The sequence below is a fragment of the Culex quinquefasciatus genome, chromosome 1 (assembly GCF_015732765.1).
Source record: "Culex quinquefasciatus strain JHB chromosome 1, VPISU_Cqui_1.0_pri_paternal, whole genome shotgun sequence".
NCBI lineage: Eukaryota > Metazoa > Arthropoda > Insecta > Diptera > Culicidae > Culex > Culex quinquefasciatus.
Window position 1 is genome coordinate 49,230,785 of NC_051861.1, and position 18,345 is coordinate 49,249,129.

Sequence of the window (18,345 nt, forward strand, 5' to 3'; positions counted from 1 at the left end):
GTTTTCGTCAATTTCGCACAACTTTCTAGAGCAAAGCTATTTTTTAACCCTCATGCTGACGAGATACAGGCTTGAAATCAAATGTCCCCGGGGATAAAATATCCCCTACTGGGGTTGTCCACGCAATGTCGTTTTTGAAAAAAAAATATATTTTTCAATATGCGTTAATATTTTTTTTCGTTAAATTTACCATCGCTTAGGTTTAAAGGTATAAGAAAAAAAATCCAATTTGGTTAGATAAATTTATATGAGCAATTCTTTACCAAAAACGGAAATGAATTTTATTTGTATTTGTTATTTGGCTCAAACTTTGTGGGGGCATTTTCTATGACCAAATTGGTTCACCCATACAAGTCCCCATACAATGTTGGTAGCTACATACGTACATATTCAAACAGCTGTAACTTTTGAGTGAATTTTCTGATCAATTTGGTGTCTTCGGCAAAGTTGTAGGTATTTTAGTATTTTGTAAATTTTTAAATCAAAACTTACATTTTAAATGGGCCAAACATTGGATATTACGCCAATTTAAAATGCTATTCTTGATTTAATTTTTTTTTATATATTTTTTTCGAAAGTCAAAAAATACGTATTTTGGGAAATTGAGTTTTTGTAAAAAAAAAGTTTATAAAAAAATCCGCAATTTTTTTCCGTGTATCTATTTTTTTCTCTTTATCTTTAGTCCTCAACAATACCTACAACTTTGCCGAAGACACCAAATTGATCAGAAAATTCACTCAAAAGTTACAGCTTTTTGAATATGTACGTACCATTTTTGTATGGAAAAAAAACGAAGGGAGCGTTCTTTTATTACGTAACGCAGTATGGGGGGAGGGGGGGTCGGAGGCCGTGTTACGCTCCATACAAATTTTTTAAAATTTGTATGGAAATTTTGTTACGAGGGGGGGGGAGGGGGTCTAAAAGTCCGATTTTTCGCGTTACGTAATAAAAGAACGCTCCCGAAGTTGACTTTATAGCTGTCGGCCACCATTGCAAGTACCAACCACTAGTGTCTTCCTTTTATCTACAAGGACTTCGCCGCCCTGGGCTCCTAAGTGTATGAAAGTATGGCACGGAGCGACGGCGCCGAATACCCATATTTACACAAAGAATTTTAGAGCGCCCGCCGCGGGATTCAAACCGGCGACCTCTGGATTGTGAATCCAGTGCGCGGTCCGATTGATCCACACGGGCGGGACAGCTACCAAAATTGTATGTAGACTTGTATGGGTGAACCAATGACACAAAATAGCTTCTTTGGTCATAGGTAAGCCCCCCACAAAGTTTGACCCAAATCAAAAAATACAAAAAATAAAAATGGTCGAAATCGGCCGATTTTGTAGAGAGTTGCTCATATGCTTTTTTAACAATATAGGGGAGAGTGGGGAGACTTGATCCCCGGGGAGACTTGATCCCAAGCCTGTATCTCGTCAGCATGTGCGTAAAACAATTAGCTTTGTTCTAGAAAGTTGTGCGAAATTGACTAAAACTCATTGTAGAAAACAAAGAAAAAAATAAAAAATGTTTAGATTGAGTTACACACATTTTTCTAAAAATTGCTGCAAAAAACTTCCAAGAGATCTTTTTTCTTTGTTTTGATAAGTATAGAAAACACTCAAAAATTATTCAAAAAAATATTTTTTATACATGAATTGTTTGATAAACATATCAACTCCAAAACCCTTACGCATTTGACTTTAAATTTATCGTCATACTATTTTTACAATCAATTGTTTAAAAAAGTGCGTTTAGGGAGACTTGATCCCTGCATTTTTACAGTAACTGGAATCAGCCTCAAGATTAAATAATTGGGCTGGGTTTTCGTACATAGTTTTCTTTAGTATAGTTTAGTTTAGTATATAACTTACTGCAGTTTGAACCATTTTTCAAAAGTTTTGTAAACAAAAATTACCAGCTTTTGTAAACGTGCTCAATTTTGGTCTAAAAAAGAAAATTTTATGTTTTTAAATATTTTGCATGCTAAACTTGTTACAGGTTTAATGTGAAATAGCTGTAACTTATAGAAAATTAAAAGTTTGGATGAATAAGAAACATGTTGAAAGGGGGATCAAGTTACCCCCAACATTTTGAAAATGCCGGTTTAAAATATTTGTTTAAAACGCTTGGCATGATTCAAAGCGTTTATCTGATGAAATACCCTTATCAGCCAAACATAGTTGAACGTTTAAGCTTTCAATTCATGCAAAAAGATCATAGTTTTGTGAGAAATTGACAGAGTTATGTGCGATACAAAAAAAGGGGATCAAGTCTCCCCACTCTCCCCTACATATAAATTTTAGGTAAAATTTGTCAAAAAGTCACAATTTTTCATATTGCATTTTCAACTGAATTCAAAGCACGAATCACAAGATTTCACATTTTGTATGAAATTTGTTTTACTAAAATGCCTATATATTTGAAGATCCTTTTTGAATTAACAAAACATTCCTTATGTATTTAATTTGTACTCTTTATTTTGCTGGAAAATCTCATACCTATCAAAGTTACCTCGGTTACCAATGTCACGGTACTGCAAAAGAATGTTTTGTAACTTAACTTTCCACTAATAAAACTCAATTGAAATTTAATAATTCTAGAACTGGATTGAAAAATAAATCTCTGAACTATCTGAGAACATTACTCCCCAAATTGGAAATAAAAACTCATAAGATGAAAAGATAGCTTATTCTACTTACTGAATCCATCTCAACGGGTAAACCTGTCACAAACTAAAGCCTGTCAAAGGATCAAGGATGATTAATCCAAAGTTGAAGAAAATTTCCGTCTCCTTTCCTTTCATCGTATCAGATTCACCCGAGGCATCGCCAGCATCTTTTCCCGTGATGATACCCGCTGCTACTATGATGAATAAGAGTAAACTTTTGAAATATAAATAAAAGCAAACTCGGAAAACTTATCTGCATTTTTCACTATCTGCTGTGTATTCTAATTTCACAAACAGGAGTCGACAGTTGAATGGCAAATGATAAGGTGGCCTTCGTTTTGAGCCCACATTAATTCAAGGCTTTTATCCAGCTTGCGAAAGTTTTCTGCCATGCTCAATAGAATGTTTCCGTTTACTTTTGTCGATAATCAGAATGAGGGAATTTTATTTACTGACTATACTGAAACAAACTTATTAACACTGGAACGCCCAACGCATGTCCAACTTACACGGACACCCAAGCCTCCCAAAAAAGGTGGAACGGTAACTTCAACTCGCTGGTTCTCGGGCATTACTCAACCAATCGGGACGATTCTTGTTTCCAGTGATTTGTAGGAATGTTTAGATGATCCTAAAATTTTGCAGAACTTGATTTGAACAAATCTGTAATTTCTGCGACCGAAAACATCGTTCCACCTTTTTGAAAACGACTGCCTCCGCGGAATTTTTGGCGATTTTTTTTTACACGCGTAAAACAAAGTTGGAACGATGTTTTTGATCGCAAAAATTACAGATTTGATCAAATTAAGTTCTTTAAAGTTCTAGAATCATCTAGACATCCTAACAAATCACTAGAAAGAAGAATCATCTTGATTGGTTGAGTTATGCCCGAGAACCAGCGAGTTGAAGTTACCGTGCCAACTTTTTTGGAGCCTTGGGCGTTGGAATGTTAATAGGGCTAGTGATTTTTCGCGATTTCGCGAAAGCCATGTAATCCGTGAAATTTGCCCTTGCACGTGAAAAATTGTAAAATTATCGCCAAATTGCTCCTCCTCAGTGTTTTTAAATATTGATTTATTGATTCATGGAGTGGAGCACATGATTTTTACAGTCATTTTGGAACACATTTTTGAAATTACGCTTATAACAAAGTTTTAAGAAATGCAAATAATTAATTTTAAATTTCCAGCAAAACAGGTTTGGGATTGAACATGTCATGAATAATAGAATATGCAAACATGATTTTTTTCTTTATTGCGCAAATTAAAAAAAATAATATGAGAGAATGTTATTTAAGACTGCAGCACTGCCCATAATTGAAAATTCGGCTATTATGCCAAATCAAGTATTCCGAGAAAATCGCGTTTTAGTGTTTGTCACAAAATCTCCGTCAAGGCAATTTCCCATAAGAGTGGCATATTAGCCGTTTGGTTTTTCGCATCGGCAGCCAAGTCTAAACACTATTTCAGTGAAATTCAAGTTCCAGAAGATGCGTTCATCCTCTACCACCTGGTGCTAATATCTCGTTTTTGCCAAAAGTGGATATTAGCCGTTTTTTCAATGGTGGGCAGTGCAATGCACGACAAAACGGCACTGTCTGAACCATTTTATTTTTAAAATCTCTAAAAAATTTGTCAAAATGACGCTGCAAGCGCAAGCAAAGTATAAAAAAATAATATTTTTATCATAAATGAAGTTTTTTTCAATTCAATTTTATTTAAAATACAGTATAAGAAAATTAAGAAAATTTGTTACGCACACTGGGTGGGTCTCGTGGCGCAGGGGTAGCGGCTTCGGCTGCCGATCCCGATGATGCTATGAGACGCGGGTTCGATTCCCGCCTTATCCACTGAGCTTCTATCGGATGGTGAAGTAAAACGTCGGTCCCGGTTTCTCCTGTCTCGTCAGAGGCGCTGGAGCAGAAATCCCACGTTAGAGGAAGGCCATGCCCCGGGGGGCGTAGTGCCAATAGTTTCGTTACGCACACTTCAGTCTTTTTTAATTTTTTGAAATTATTGATAACAAATGGTTAAAAAGCTGTTATAAAACAAATTTTGCCTAAACTTATTTGAAAAACTCACATTTCTCCTTTCTAAAAACCACGGCAGCAAACAAAATTTCATTTCTCTTATTTTACTGTTTCTACTTTTAGTGAAGTATGTATTTGTTTAATAGATAATTTTGCAAAATAAATTTCTAGATCTCAGCAAAAACAGGTTGGCTGAGTCGTTAATTCTACTGATAAAAAGTTTGAAAAAATTTACGAAATTGAGCTCATAATTTTTTCTGTCATGATTTTTTTTGTCATGGGTTATATTCTGTATCTTTAACAACTGCTATCTTCTGCAGTAAATTCCTATACTCAGTTATTCCAAAAGTACACATTTGTGCGTTTATTTTAAGTAGATTTTAGAGAACCGTGAAATTTCCGTGAAATTCCAATGTTTTTTAAATTGGCATGCCGCGTAATTTCATTTTTTTTTTTTTGCCGTGAAAAATCACTGTAGGGCTAGTTATCAATTACAATGAACAAGTTTTTCATTTAAAGTTATGTAATGACTTCAAATAAATATCTTCAAGGAAAACAGATCTTAAATGAACCTGAATTTATATTTGGCTTCTGCCAATCAAAGTAAAATATCCCCGGCAATTCCGCATGTCATGAGCTACCATGAATAAATTGTCCACAATTTGGTAACAAATCACAATTTCAGAAATCACACACCTACACGCTTATCAAAGGACGAAAAATCCTACACTCCCACGCCAATCCTGCAGTGTTTCAGTAGCAAATAAACTCATCTCAATCTGGCAGCACGCGAAAAGTCTAACGGTCTAACGCCTCAAAGGTGGAACAAAGTGGCTGAGGGTCGGGGAAAAGCCATATATTGCGCGTTTCTTTCCGCGGCACGAATGATCGTGGTGACAGGCCGGAAAAGTTATGCGTGCGAATTTTTCTGGCATACGACGACGACGAGTTTAGCCCAAACCGTCTGTTTGTCGCGGTGCATGAAACCGCCAATCCCTCACACCACGTTTTGCTTCTTCTTTTTTTAAGCATCAAATTACTGCGGAGTTGCCTTACAGAGGAGGTTGGCGGGTTTTGGAATTTAAGGGGTACATACATGTAGTAAATCGACGGTAACATTTCAAAAGGCATCATGTACATTTTGACACTTTCTGGGCTATTGTATATTCTGAAAGTACTTCTAATAAGCTACCTCTCCACCAAAAATGAGCAAAAGTTACTTCAGTAAAGTCTGTTTAATCATGATTTTAAATAAAGTAACATAAACAAAATCTCTGCCATCAGCAGTCCCTGTTTATATAGCCCTGTCAACCTGTCAAACAAAAGGCTACATAAACCTCGTGACGAAAAAAAAGCAACATGAAAAAAGCGCCATGTACATTCGGCGAAGAAAAACGAATCATAACAAAGCGCCCCCCTCAGTGACAGCAGGGTGATATCGACGTTGGTGATTTCAAAAGAAGTTATGTTTGTTTTTCTCAAACAAAATTACGGAAATAATGTTTTATTGAATATGGATGATCAAGTATCAACAAAAGCAACGTTTTTCATCGTTTGTTATCATTAGAACATCTTATTTTGCTTTTATATAAAAATGGTAATTGAAAATGGATGCTCAACATTCAAATGCGTTTTTCTCAAAACGCATGGTTTGTACATGATGCTTTTTGAAATGTTGGCATCGAAATCACAAAATTTTTATTACTGAAAATTTATTAAATCCGCCAAAGTCGTGATTTCCAATATTTTCTGAAAGGTTTATGAGGATATTTCATGATTAAACTGAGGTTACAGGCGATTTGAGCTCAATATTTGGCCATGCGCAAAGCGAACTGTCAACTTTCTGAATGTTTTTCTCTAAACACCGAGTTGATTTGCGGGTGAAATTTGAGGTGAAGACTCTCAAGACATATCCCGTGTGCATGACGAAGTTTGATTCTTAAATTTTCATTTTTTAAGTACAAAATTCAAAAACTGTCGATTTTGTCTATGAAAAACACAAAAAAAATATCTTTTTTTAATTTTTTTAACTTGGCTTTGATCATGCACACGAGATCGGTTTAACGAGTCTTCACCTAAATTTTTAACAAGTGTGGTCAAGGCAGTGCTGAGATATCGTGGCACCCGTTTTTTTAAACTGCTAACTTCAATTCGCTTTATCTCGGCAATGTTACACCCAAATGTCTTCAAATTTGTTTTATTAGTTAATGAAAATGTATATTTTAATGCCCTGAAAACAGATTTAAAAACCTATACCTTTCTTTAGTAAGAAAGGCAAAAAAGTTGAAGTGTGTGCTCATACCAACCTCTGACTTTTTTGTCGATTTACATGTATGTAACCCCTTAACCTAACTATACATCTACATTTCTTACAATGTGCATTACTGATAGCCTGTTGTATCCTGTGTCGAATTGTTATGTTGATAAATTTCTACAAAATTTGCATTGTAAGAATAAACATAACCCTCATGTTTGAGTCAATCAGTTCCACCCACCCTGCGTCTCCTTTAAACTATAAAAAAGCATGTTCGAATTCAATGGACTCAGTACTGTGCGGATATCAGTCAAAACTCTGCGTGGACGATAAAACAATTTTGACTGTCCCCCAACCAAACCACCACCCCCCAACATCGCTCAAATCTTGGGAAAGCCACCCCACCCCACTAAAAAAAAGGTAGAACCTGCGTGCTTGTAGCGTGTAATAAAATTTATTGCCACACGACAACGATGACGACGACGCAGACCTGAAAGAGGCGTAAACGCGAAAGCAAAACAAAAAAAACTGAAACGTCGAGACGCCACGCGGTTTCACGCGGAGCAGGACCACGCCACGTGCCCTGGAGTGAAGTACGACAAAAAAAACGTGAATTTATTACTCTGTAAATTGTCATCGGTGATTTTTCACTTTTTTTTCTCGTTGCTACGTTGTTTAGGTTGAATTTTCCAGGGAACTTGGCGTGGATGATGGATGCTAAACAGCGCCTAATAGATTGAACGATTATGGCGCTGGGAAATGGCACCGAGGAAAGTTTGAACGTCGATAACGATTGCTTCCTTTTCCGGTGTAAATGCGTTTTTCTTGTTTAGAGACTTTTCAGAAATGTGCTCACTTAACTGGTTGATTTTGAAAGCCTTTTGTTCGTGGTCAGGAAGAAGTCGAAGATTTCCATCAAAGGAGCTCAGCGCTCTTTTGTAGCTGATAAAGCGTCTCCTTTAAAATGCCATACAATAGCATATTATGCTGTCATTTTAATGGTGCCGCATGATGAATCACCGTCATGATTCGAAATCCGAACACTCACTAGCATATCATTTTTGTTATAGCTGACAAAAAAACATGTAATAAGTTGGAAATGAAGAAATATCATTAAGATGCAGTATTAACAGTCAGTTTCAAGAGAATGCATACAAAATATGTCTTTTCTAACCATTGTCATCAGAATTTGATAATTAAAATGACTTGTTGTGCTTCGAATCCCGGACACTGATAAAAGCTGATTCGAAATCCGGACACTTTTGCTTCGAATTCCGGACACTCGATGTTGCTAATGAATCGCACAAATTTGGACTGAAATGTTAGTCAATGGAATTCTTCAGGTCTCAAATAAGCTGTTAACATCAAAACAATCGATATTTTATATAAAAATTTGCTTGAATTTAAGTAAATCAAAACCATAAATTTCTGCTTTGCCTTCCCGGTGCTTCAGATGCCTATGAAATATTTCACGTGAAATGTTTCGCATTCTTGGTAATCTTATAATTTTATTTTATTCAACTGTTTTGACATTAACTACAGCGTTCAAACAAACTTTAAATGAAAGTTGATGTTAGAATTCATCAAATAACATGACATTTATAATGCAAACTTATATCCAAATAATTGATAAAACAAGATGAGGTGTCCGGGTTTCGAAGCGTCCGGGAATTTGAATCATGACGTTATAGTGGGACGATTCACAAGCATTGAATCGCAATTGTTTGTCTTCACTCTCCACTGATTTAAACTTCGCCGGTTAAAAACTCTTCTGGGACCAACCACGTGGACACTTTTTGTTGAAAACCTTGATAAAGTCGAAAAGTTTATTTTTGACGTAAACTATTTTTTTTAATACAAGCTTAGAAATTTGAATGAAATTAGAAGTGCAATCGACTGAAAACAATTCAAAATCTATTTTCCAGCGCTGAATCATTTTAGAACGTGTCCACGAACAAATGGGTATGTAGGGGCGTTCCGTTAAAGTTAAAAAAATAAGAAGCTGCTTATTTTGTGGTGACATCTAGTACCGTCATCAGGAGTGACATTGGGTCTTTTTGCCGGGGCCGATTTTTCGAAAAAATGCCAAACTTTGAAGGTCTGTACCGAGCTCCAGGGTGCTCCAAATTTCAATGTTATATATACCAAAAGATGCGCAAGGATCTGGCCTACACGCCAATGATGTTGAAAATAAACGCTTCAGTGGCCAAAATGCCTCAAAAAGTGACATTTTTGAAAAAATCTTTTTTTACGGGTTAAATCCCATTTAAAATTGAAAGGCGGAGCGCCAGCTCCTGTTACGTCCAATCAAGCTCATATTTTGGATTTAGGCTTAGTATGCCCACTGGAACAAACCCTTGAATGCCCACCAAAAAGTCATTTATGTTACATCCTAATGTCCTACATGGCATTGGTACATTGGACAAGCTCCAACACTTAGCAGGCCGCGTGACAGTGATAGTGGTAGCTCGAAAGTTCTCACATTATGTTAGGTTTGGAATAATACAACTGTTCAGGTTGGTGGTCCAAACTAGAATGATTTATTAATCGCCGACAGCCGCCTTTTATACCCAAATTTTAGCAATTCATGGCATACTCAGCATCTCCCCCCTAGAAGAGATCGTAGTGCTGGAAGTGCGATGGAAGGCGTCGTTTTCTGCCGGATGGTCCTCGTCCTGGGCTTACAGGTTCAATTCCTCTCTTCCGCACGATCGGCCTTGGAGCAGGCACGTCTACGTTTGGTCTTGGAACGCAAACGTATCGCGGTCTGGATGGCCCTGGAACAGCTTTTGCTTCCACAGGTACCGGGTTTGGTGGACGTGACGGTCCTGGAAATGCCTGGAAATCCTCAGGAACTGAAAGTAGATCCTCAGCAACTGTTGTCTGCTCGAGCGGCATCTCTTCAAGCTCCCCTCCAACAGGATCAGCATCTGCTTCAACTTCAGTTCAGTTCACGCCAAACTCCTCCAACAGCACGTTTAGTGGTAGGTTGGTCTCGGCTTGAACTACTGGTTCGTCAGCTGCTGTTCGCGATCGTAGTTGGTTTGCATGCGACCGAATCAATCCTCGACGTCGTGGATCGTCCAGTAGCACGTTGTACACCACCTGTCCTTTGCGCTCGATCACCACACCTTTGGCCCAATACTTGTCATTGCGAATGTGGATTTCAGCGCAAACTTCCTCTCCTGCCGCAAACGTGCGTTTCTTGGCTCCATGTTTGCGATTGAACTGTTCGTTCTGGCGTTGGTTGATGAGCGGCATGTCAGGTGTTGGTTTCGTCGAGGTTGCGTAGCAAGAGTCTGATCTTTGCCGGGTCGTCCAGATTTTGAGCGTCCTCCGCGAAAAAATCTTCGTATTTGGCGAACCAGGCTTCAAACGTGACTCCAGCTTCCGGGTCGTAGCAAAATTCCCGGATCCCGCTTGACAGGGACTCGATTACGTACTCGGTCTGGTTCGGACGGGTAGGATGGACCGTTGTCCGCCGGTTAAGCTTCCGTAATTCGAGCAGCCGCAAGTTCTTGAAGAAGCTTTGACTGGTGCTCCAAAATTTTCAAAAGGTTTGCTTCAAACTCCGGAGACATCTTCTTACGTAGGCTTGTATTTTCTTCGTCGCCAATTGTTAGGTTTGGAATAATACAACTGTTCAGGTTGGTGGTCCAAACTAGAATGATTTATTAATCGCCGACAGCCGAATTTTAGCAATTCATGGCATACTCAGCACATTACAACATCTCTTTCCACTTCTCCGGTTCCTGTTCTGTGTCCCAGATCTTGACTATCAGCTTGTGCATTCATATAATGCAAAAAGATCATCAAAAAACACATTTTCCAGACTACGAATCTTTATTTCAGAAAAAAGTCTTGATAAATGAAATGTCCACTCCAACTGGGGTGGAGAAAAGCATAACAAAAAAATATTTACAATGTTCAAATACAATTAAACAACTAAAGGACAAAAGCAAAAAAAAGGATTCTAAAACACAAGTCGGTAAAGATAGCTGTTTCTACATTCAGCCACAATCAAATCGATACAAGTGAGTTCTACTACAGCAAAATTGTAGGCATTAAAAGAAAAAAAGTCTAACAAAACTAAGGAAGGAAAATAATTTAAATAATTTCAATGTGCAACTAATAAATTAACTTATATATTCAATTGGGGTTCAGCGCGTCAACTGCGGCCGCCTATCGCCGGAAGCCTTTGATGCCCTTGATCGAGTTCATCACCTTCGTCATCATGGGGGCCTTTTTCGGCTTCATCGGTTGGAAAACTGCAAATAAAAAGTAAATGTGTTATCACTTCAGAAGTCGGCTGTGATGTAGAATGTGTTACCTGCTTGGGCAGTATCCCTCACGCCAGGAGCCACCCTGAGCCGGTTGTCGCCAGCCTTGGCCACGTTTGAGGAGGCGCTCTTGAGGGCGGCGACGCGTGCCGCCGGTGAAACAACCGGCGTGCGGTCCGTTCCGTAGCGGGCCTGTTTGCTGATGATGCTGCGAGGAGGTTTGACCGCACTGTCCACGTACGCTAGCTGGGTCTTGCGGACGGGGGCCACCTTTTCCGCTTGGGACATTTTGATGTTTTGCGTAAGGCTACGCAGCTTCGCGTCCCGTTCCTCTGAGCAACGCTGGGATTGGGACCATATTGTTAGTTTGGGTGTGTTATGTTATGGTGTGTTAACATATTTTTTGATTTTCGATATTTTTTGATATATGTTAGGGGACAAAAACCCGCAACTTTTGAGCCATAGCGAAAAATGGTCAAAAAATCTGCCGCCGAGTTATGAATTTTTGAAAAAATAGTGATTTTTGGAAAAAATCAAAATTTCATGCAAAATTAAATCTGACATAATTTTTTAATGTAAAATTGAAAAGTACTTTACAGAGTTGTTGACAAAAGGCTCTGTTTTCAAGATATAGCCACCGAAATTTTGATTTTAGCGAAATATTTGCAGTTTTTCGATTTTTAAAAGTAGTGACCAAGAGAGACCATTTCTAAACATATTTTTTTGAAAAGTTCAGAAAATTTGCTATGAAATTGTCTAAGAGACATTGAAGATTGGACCTCTGGTTGCTGAGATACAGCGACTTAAACTAAAAGAAATACGAAAATTGAAGTTTTCTAAGTCTCACCCAAACAGCCCACCATTTTCTAATGTCGATATCCCAGCAACTAATGGTCCGATTTTCAATGTTAAAACATGAAACATTCGTGAAATTTTCCGATCTTTTCGAAAAAAGTATTTTGAAAATTTTTAAATCAAGACTAACATTTTAAAAGGGCCAAACATTGAATATTACGCCCAATTAAAATGTTAGTCCTGATTTCATTTTTTTAACATTTTTTTCGGAAAGATCGGAAAATTTCACGAATGTTTCATGTTTTAACATTGAAAATCGGACCATAAGTTGCTGAGATATTGACATTAGAAAATGGTGGGCTGTTTGGGTGAGACTTAAAAAACTTAAATTTTTGTGTTTCTTTTTGTTTAAGCCGCTTTATCTCGCATGAAATTTCGATTTTTTTCTAAAAATCACTATTTTTTTTCAAAAATTCATAACTCGGTGGCAGATCCTCCTTCCAAGAAATGCTAACTGTTGTCAACTGGGTTCTTTTGTTTAAACATTTTCTGGCGTACATTCAATTTTAGCCCAAACCCAGTTATTGAAATGGAAAAATAAAATTCTTTTTCAACTTTTCTTTTCTTGATTTGTGTGCACCTACGTCGACGACCAAGATTGTTTACTTTTTGGTCTGACAGTCTTGGTCTGACAGATTTGGTCTGACAGCTTTATCATGGATTTTGGTCTGGTCTAGGCGAGGGATAGGACACAGCATCTTCCTGAAAATTTGCCTTCCGTTGGACAGGGAAGTAAATGTTGGTCCCGGTCTAACCTAGTCGTTAGCTCAGTTCAGGTGTAGGAGTCGTCTCCCTGGGTCCTGCCTCGTTGGAGTCCCTTGTAGGCAGTTGGACTCACAATCCAAAGGTCGGCAGTTCGAATCCAGGGGTAGATGGAAGCTTGGGTGTAAAAGGAGGTTTGCAATTGCCTCAACAATCAAGCCTACGAACACCAAGTTTCGAGTAGACATCTCGCAATCGAAAACGCCAAGACAGTGCTGTAGAGCGAATAATTTGATTTGATTTTTTTTGAAACTTGAAGGGTCATTGTTTACAGTGTAACAATGTTCTACAACGTTCAATTTAAAAAAATTATAGCGTTTCAAAATTAGTTCAACTTAAAGTCAATGGACTGGGCTACATGGCTGGGTCCAATCTGTAGCAAAGTGGGGAAGAATTAGAATGCCCACCCTGTAACGGCCAAGTATATCTTACCATGTACATCTCCCGCCACGACTCGCACTCCTCCTCCTTGCGCTTCTGCGTGCGAAACTGCCTCCTGCAGTGCTGCTCCCACAGCACGTCGCTGTCCTCCATCAGGTAGGGATTGTAGTGCTCCAGGTTCATCAACTGCTCCGGCGAGGCCCGATCCAGCACGGGCTTGAGCAAATCGAACGGCACCCCACCGGTCACATCCAGTAGGTCGATGTTTTCCTGCAGCATTCGGATGCACGAATCAAACAGACTTGGCACCTTGCCGTTGTACGTCTTGACGCCGGAGTAAACTTTGGTGCGCTGGTTCTTCGACTGCATGCTGTGTCCCAGGGCTTCCTCCTCGGTCAGGTGTGACCTTGGCGGTTTGCCGGAGGTGCTGCCGAACACGCACCCCATCACGGTTTGGTTCAACGGCATCGGTTTGTAATGGGGCGAGATAATCGGGAGGGCCTCGACAATCTCGGACGCTTCCGGCAACGGGTCGAGCGCCACGTTGCGATCCAACAGGGAGGCGGGTGCAGTAGCGGCCACGGTCGACGACGAAGAACTGCTGCTGTAGCCGCTGCTGCTGGCCGTGCTTTGCGGTGAGCTCGATCCCTTATGGCGGGAACTTTTGCTGCTGCTGCTCGATGAGCGTGAGGATGACTTTTCAGATCTTGCTTTGGCTGCCGGTGGAGGCATACTGCTGCTCGAGGATTTTTTGGGTTTATCACTGGAACTCTTCTTCTTAGACGACGACGACGAAGAAGGCATTCCGATCATTGCCAGGGCATCGGCAAAGCTAGCTCCCGCCGAGCTATCCAAACCTTCCTCTTCCTCCGCCTCCTCCTCATGGTCTGAACGGGGCGACTTTTCCTTCGACGACGATTCTCGTTTCTTCTCTGAACTCGAGCTTTTCTTCGACTTGTCTTTACTGCTGCTGCTGCTGCTACTGGAGGATTTGCTACTTCTACTGCTTGATTTGGAGTTGCTCTTCTCACTGGATTCTTCCTTTTTAACCTTTTTAGAATTGTTCAAATCGTCCTGCTCCTCCGTACGTCTTTTCTTGCTTTCTTCCTTTTTGTACCCATTCGAGTCCTCCTTACTGGAGGACACTTTCATGTTAGAGTGATGTTTGTTGCTGCTGGAACTCGAGCCCGACTTTTCCCGGCTCGAACTGTGACTGCTTTCCTTCCCGCCCGACTGCTGACTAGATGATTTCCTCTCACTACTACTTTTGTGTTTGTCCTTTTTATCCCTTTCAGAGGAACTTTTCTTCGACGAGGACGACGACGAGTGACTTTTGCTGCTGCTGCTGCTGTGGTGATTTGTAGACTCTTTCTCGTGACGATCACGAGACTTGGAAGATGAACTCTTCCTGTGTTCCTCCTGCTTGTGTTTGCTAACCTTCGCAGACTCCTCTTCAGATTCAACCTCCTCCTCTTCCTCCTCCTCTACCTGTTGATACTCTTCCCGCCGCGCTTCCTGCCTCGGTGACTCGTGATTTTCGTGCATGTCCTGATCGGAGTCTTCGTTAGCCTCTTCCTCCTGGGGCTGCTCGTCAACCTGCAGGCGGGACTCGTCATAGTTGTCTGTTGAGAAAGGGGAAAATAAAGCTAAATCCGTGGTCGCAAAGCTTTTCTCAAGCATCAATCAAACAGAACACCTTCAGATTCAACATAAACTAAAAATCCGCTTTATTGTGTGATGTCAAAGTTATAATAAAAGTAACAATCTTCAAACTCGTACACTCATTGTCCTCCCACGCTTACCTTCATCGTCCTCGTCGTCCTCATCCTGCTGCTGGTCGTAATGGTTGTTCCCCCCGGATTGCTGTTCACCTCCACCCCCGTCCTCGGACTCCTCGGCCGCTACCATCGACTTCCACTTGGACACGAGCGCTTTGGCCGCCACGCCCACCTCGCCGTCGTACTTGCGCAGCCCGTTTACCGTGCGGCCGATGCCGGTCTCCTGCAGGTGCTGTACGGAAACAGGCAGCCGGTACAGCTTGGCGATGCAGTGCAGCAGCTGAAGGTGGGGGAAGGCGAAAAGGGAAAGGATTAGAACTGGAAGTAAGCTTAGGGTCCAAATTTGTTGCAGCGGTAAAAAAGAAGGCAAAAATCAATTCTAGCCTCAGGTAACATCATTGATTCTGAAAGACCAACAAATGTTGAATGAGTGACCTGAGAAAATACAATATTTGGTTGGAGATAAACTGTGAGCATAAAAAAGAACTTCGTCTAAGGGTTGAAACTATTGTTAGGGATGTCAGATCATCAATGACCCATTGGAAATAAAAATTGTCTAGGGGCAACATATTGGTCGATGCAAAATAAATCGGCACAGGCACGTACGGCACGTATATTTTGCGCTTGCAACATTGCCACTTTTGCTGGACGTAAAGGGCGGTTGGTGTCCATCCCGTTTGGATCTGTCAAACATTGGCCAATCTGTTTCCCTTGACAATCTGTAGTTGAAAATACCTTTCCTTAATATATAACATAAACCACAATTTTTACAATTTGCCGGCTTCTAGACTTTAATATAAATAGTAGGGTGGGTACGTTTTTCAAAAAGTTCTCCGATCAAGTTTTAGTATGGTTCCCCTTGTAGGGCATGCCCCTATGGACTTTCATGTCAAATATCAGCTCATTTCGTTGTAAACTGGCTGCGCGCATCAGGGTTAAAGTTTACATGGGAATTACTATGGGAAATTGGAACTTTTTGTTCAAACGCTCCTACAGGTCTGGGAAAATCACGCGCCAACTTCTGGTATGGTCAGGCCTAAGGGGAATGGTCTGGAACATTTTTCCCGAAGAGGGCACATGGATTCGTTGTACCTAGAGCTGGTGCATCGGCAATATTTATTTGAAAATTTTAAAACAAAATAAACCAAACCATTTGTTTTGTTTTTATGAAAGGGACAACCACAGATATAAAAAAAATACCTACATACCGTTATGGCAAAAACCTACACCATACAATTAATTCTATTATTTCTTGATTCCTGGAGATTCCACCTCTGCTAATCGTTGTTTTTTTTTATTAATTTCAAGGGTTTAGCGTGTTGATTGTTCTCATTTTCAGGAGTACAGTATTTGTTCGGTAACTGGGCTGAGAACGTAGGGGACACTGATGCATATTTTTTTTGATGAAATGTAAAATTAAATGTAACTCAAATTTATTTGCAATGCTTGCTTTTCATATTTTTTAATTGTGACTTGAAATCAAATAAAAGTTTGAAAAACATTTTTTATTTATTGAACACGATTTTTGCATCCATCCACCCCTCGGTCATTTCGGTTTGTTTTGGTTTTTTGACGTTCGTCTGCTTTTAACTTGGCTACGGCCCAGTTATCGAGCGCCCAGTTAAAAAGCAGCCTAGTTAAATAACGCCCAGTTACCAAAAAACTATTGTATAATACTGTTTGATTTAGTTACAATATGATATTCACAGGCCAACTTAAAAAAGTTATAAAAATAAAATAAAAATATGATAACAATATGCAATCACAACAGCCTTTTGGTCATGATTCAGGTATACAGTTTGAAGGTTATATATTATGTATATGTTTGGTCAAAGACCGCGTCATATAAACCTTGAAAATGCCGTTATATATCTTTGCTAAAACAAAGTGATGATATTTTCACCCCAATTCGTACATTTAGTGTCGTAAATACAGTTTAAAGCGAAAGATAACACACTTGAATTACAATACAGGGTTTTGGTGAAAAAATAAAATATTCAATAGCCACTTTTAATATGGCATACACATAAATATTTATTGTATGCATTAACAAAATTAAAATTTCTCAGAAATTTGACAGTACCTGAAGTATTCAGCCTTTAATATTCTTCGAAAATCCTTTATTATCTACTTAGCTAAACTTTCCCGGCAGTGGCACCCTCTTTATCAATTGCTTCTCGTCATGCACCCAACCACAATTTGTGGATTCTCCCACTATCATCAAACCCCGCATTGCTGCCTGCTCTCTGCACCCGTTTCAACCCGTTTGTCTGCGAATCCCCTCTTCTTCAACACTGTACCATATGACTTGGCTCTCCCCTACTCTTCATGTCCCGAAACCAGCTGGGTTGAAAATGAAAAAAAAGTGCTTCCCCCTTCCCCGCACACTCATTCACTTACCCTGCTCTCATCGTTCAACGCCCTGTCGATAGACTTCTGATAGTGCTTGATGTTCTCCACAATCGATGTCATTGTTGCGAGCGCCGGAAGGTGTTCCGTCCGAGGTTGGCCAAAGTTGATCCTGCTGCTGTCCGCACGACGAATAGAAAAACCACCTTTTCCGCAGCACACACGCACTTGCACACGCGACGACGGATAGTGGTTCGTTTTCTCTCCCTTGCCGTAAGGTGAAAATTGACGGAGCAATCTGCAACGTCAATCCGGAAGGCCGATGGTCGACGTCACCTTCCGCAGGAACAATAACCGCACCCGGGACACAGCGGGAGCAAACGCGTAAACACCAGCCAAAACACTTATTCACGGTTCCACACGTCGCTGCGATACGCCATTATTTGCTTACGTCGAACGCGGTGGAAATTTCTTTACCTTTTGAAATTTCTTTGACCTATCTCCGCTCACCAATAACCAGCTGCTGCAACTTGGACTCTCGGAGACCGACCACAGACAGACCAGAGACTGACAAGTGACAACTGGATCGTGTGCGCGAGAGAGGCGATTAGGGAGCGTTCTTTTATTACGTAACGCGAAAAATCGGACTTTTAGACCCCCTCCCCCCCCCTCGTAACAAAATTTCCATACAAATTTTTAAAATTTGTATGGAGCGTAACACGGCCTCCGACCCCCCCTCCCCCCCTACTGCGTTACGTAATAAAAGAACGCTCCCTTACATGTTTTGACGTTTGTGCTGAAGTGCTGAATTCGAGCAGGGGTGGAATTTTTATACACGCTAACCATTCGATCTCAATTTTTGAGAAAAACGTCGCAAAAACGAGATCGATTCTGCCAACTCAATTTTTGCGATCAGTTTCTTTTGTTTACATTCGCAATTTTGAGTTGGCAAGAGCGAACTCAGCGTTGAGATGACTGTTAGGGTGGATTTT

The 18,345-nt window shown here is 40.1% G+C and overlaps 1 protein-coding gene across 1 annotated transcript; it reads right to left on the reverse strand.

Annotated features, from left to right (window-relative positions):
* Positions 1–10,777: 10,777 nt before the first annotated feature.
* Positions 10,778–17,931, reverse strand: LOC6034933 (transcription elongation factor B polypeptide 3). Its single transcript, XM_038266586.1, has 5 exons — positions 17,405–17,931; positions 15,029–15,284; positions 13,278–14,848; positions 11,279–11,570; positions 10,778–11,216 (listed from the first exon to the last, which is right to left on the reverse strand). Exons 1-5 carry the CDS (start codon positions 17,474–17,476, stop codon positions 11,131–11,133), a joined length of 2,277 nt encoding a protein of 758 aa, XP_038122514.1. The 5' UTR covers positions 17,477–17,931; the 3' UTR covers positions 10,778–11,130.
* Positions 17,932–18,345: the final 414 nt, after the last annotated feature.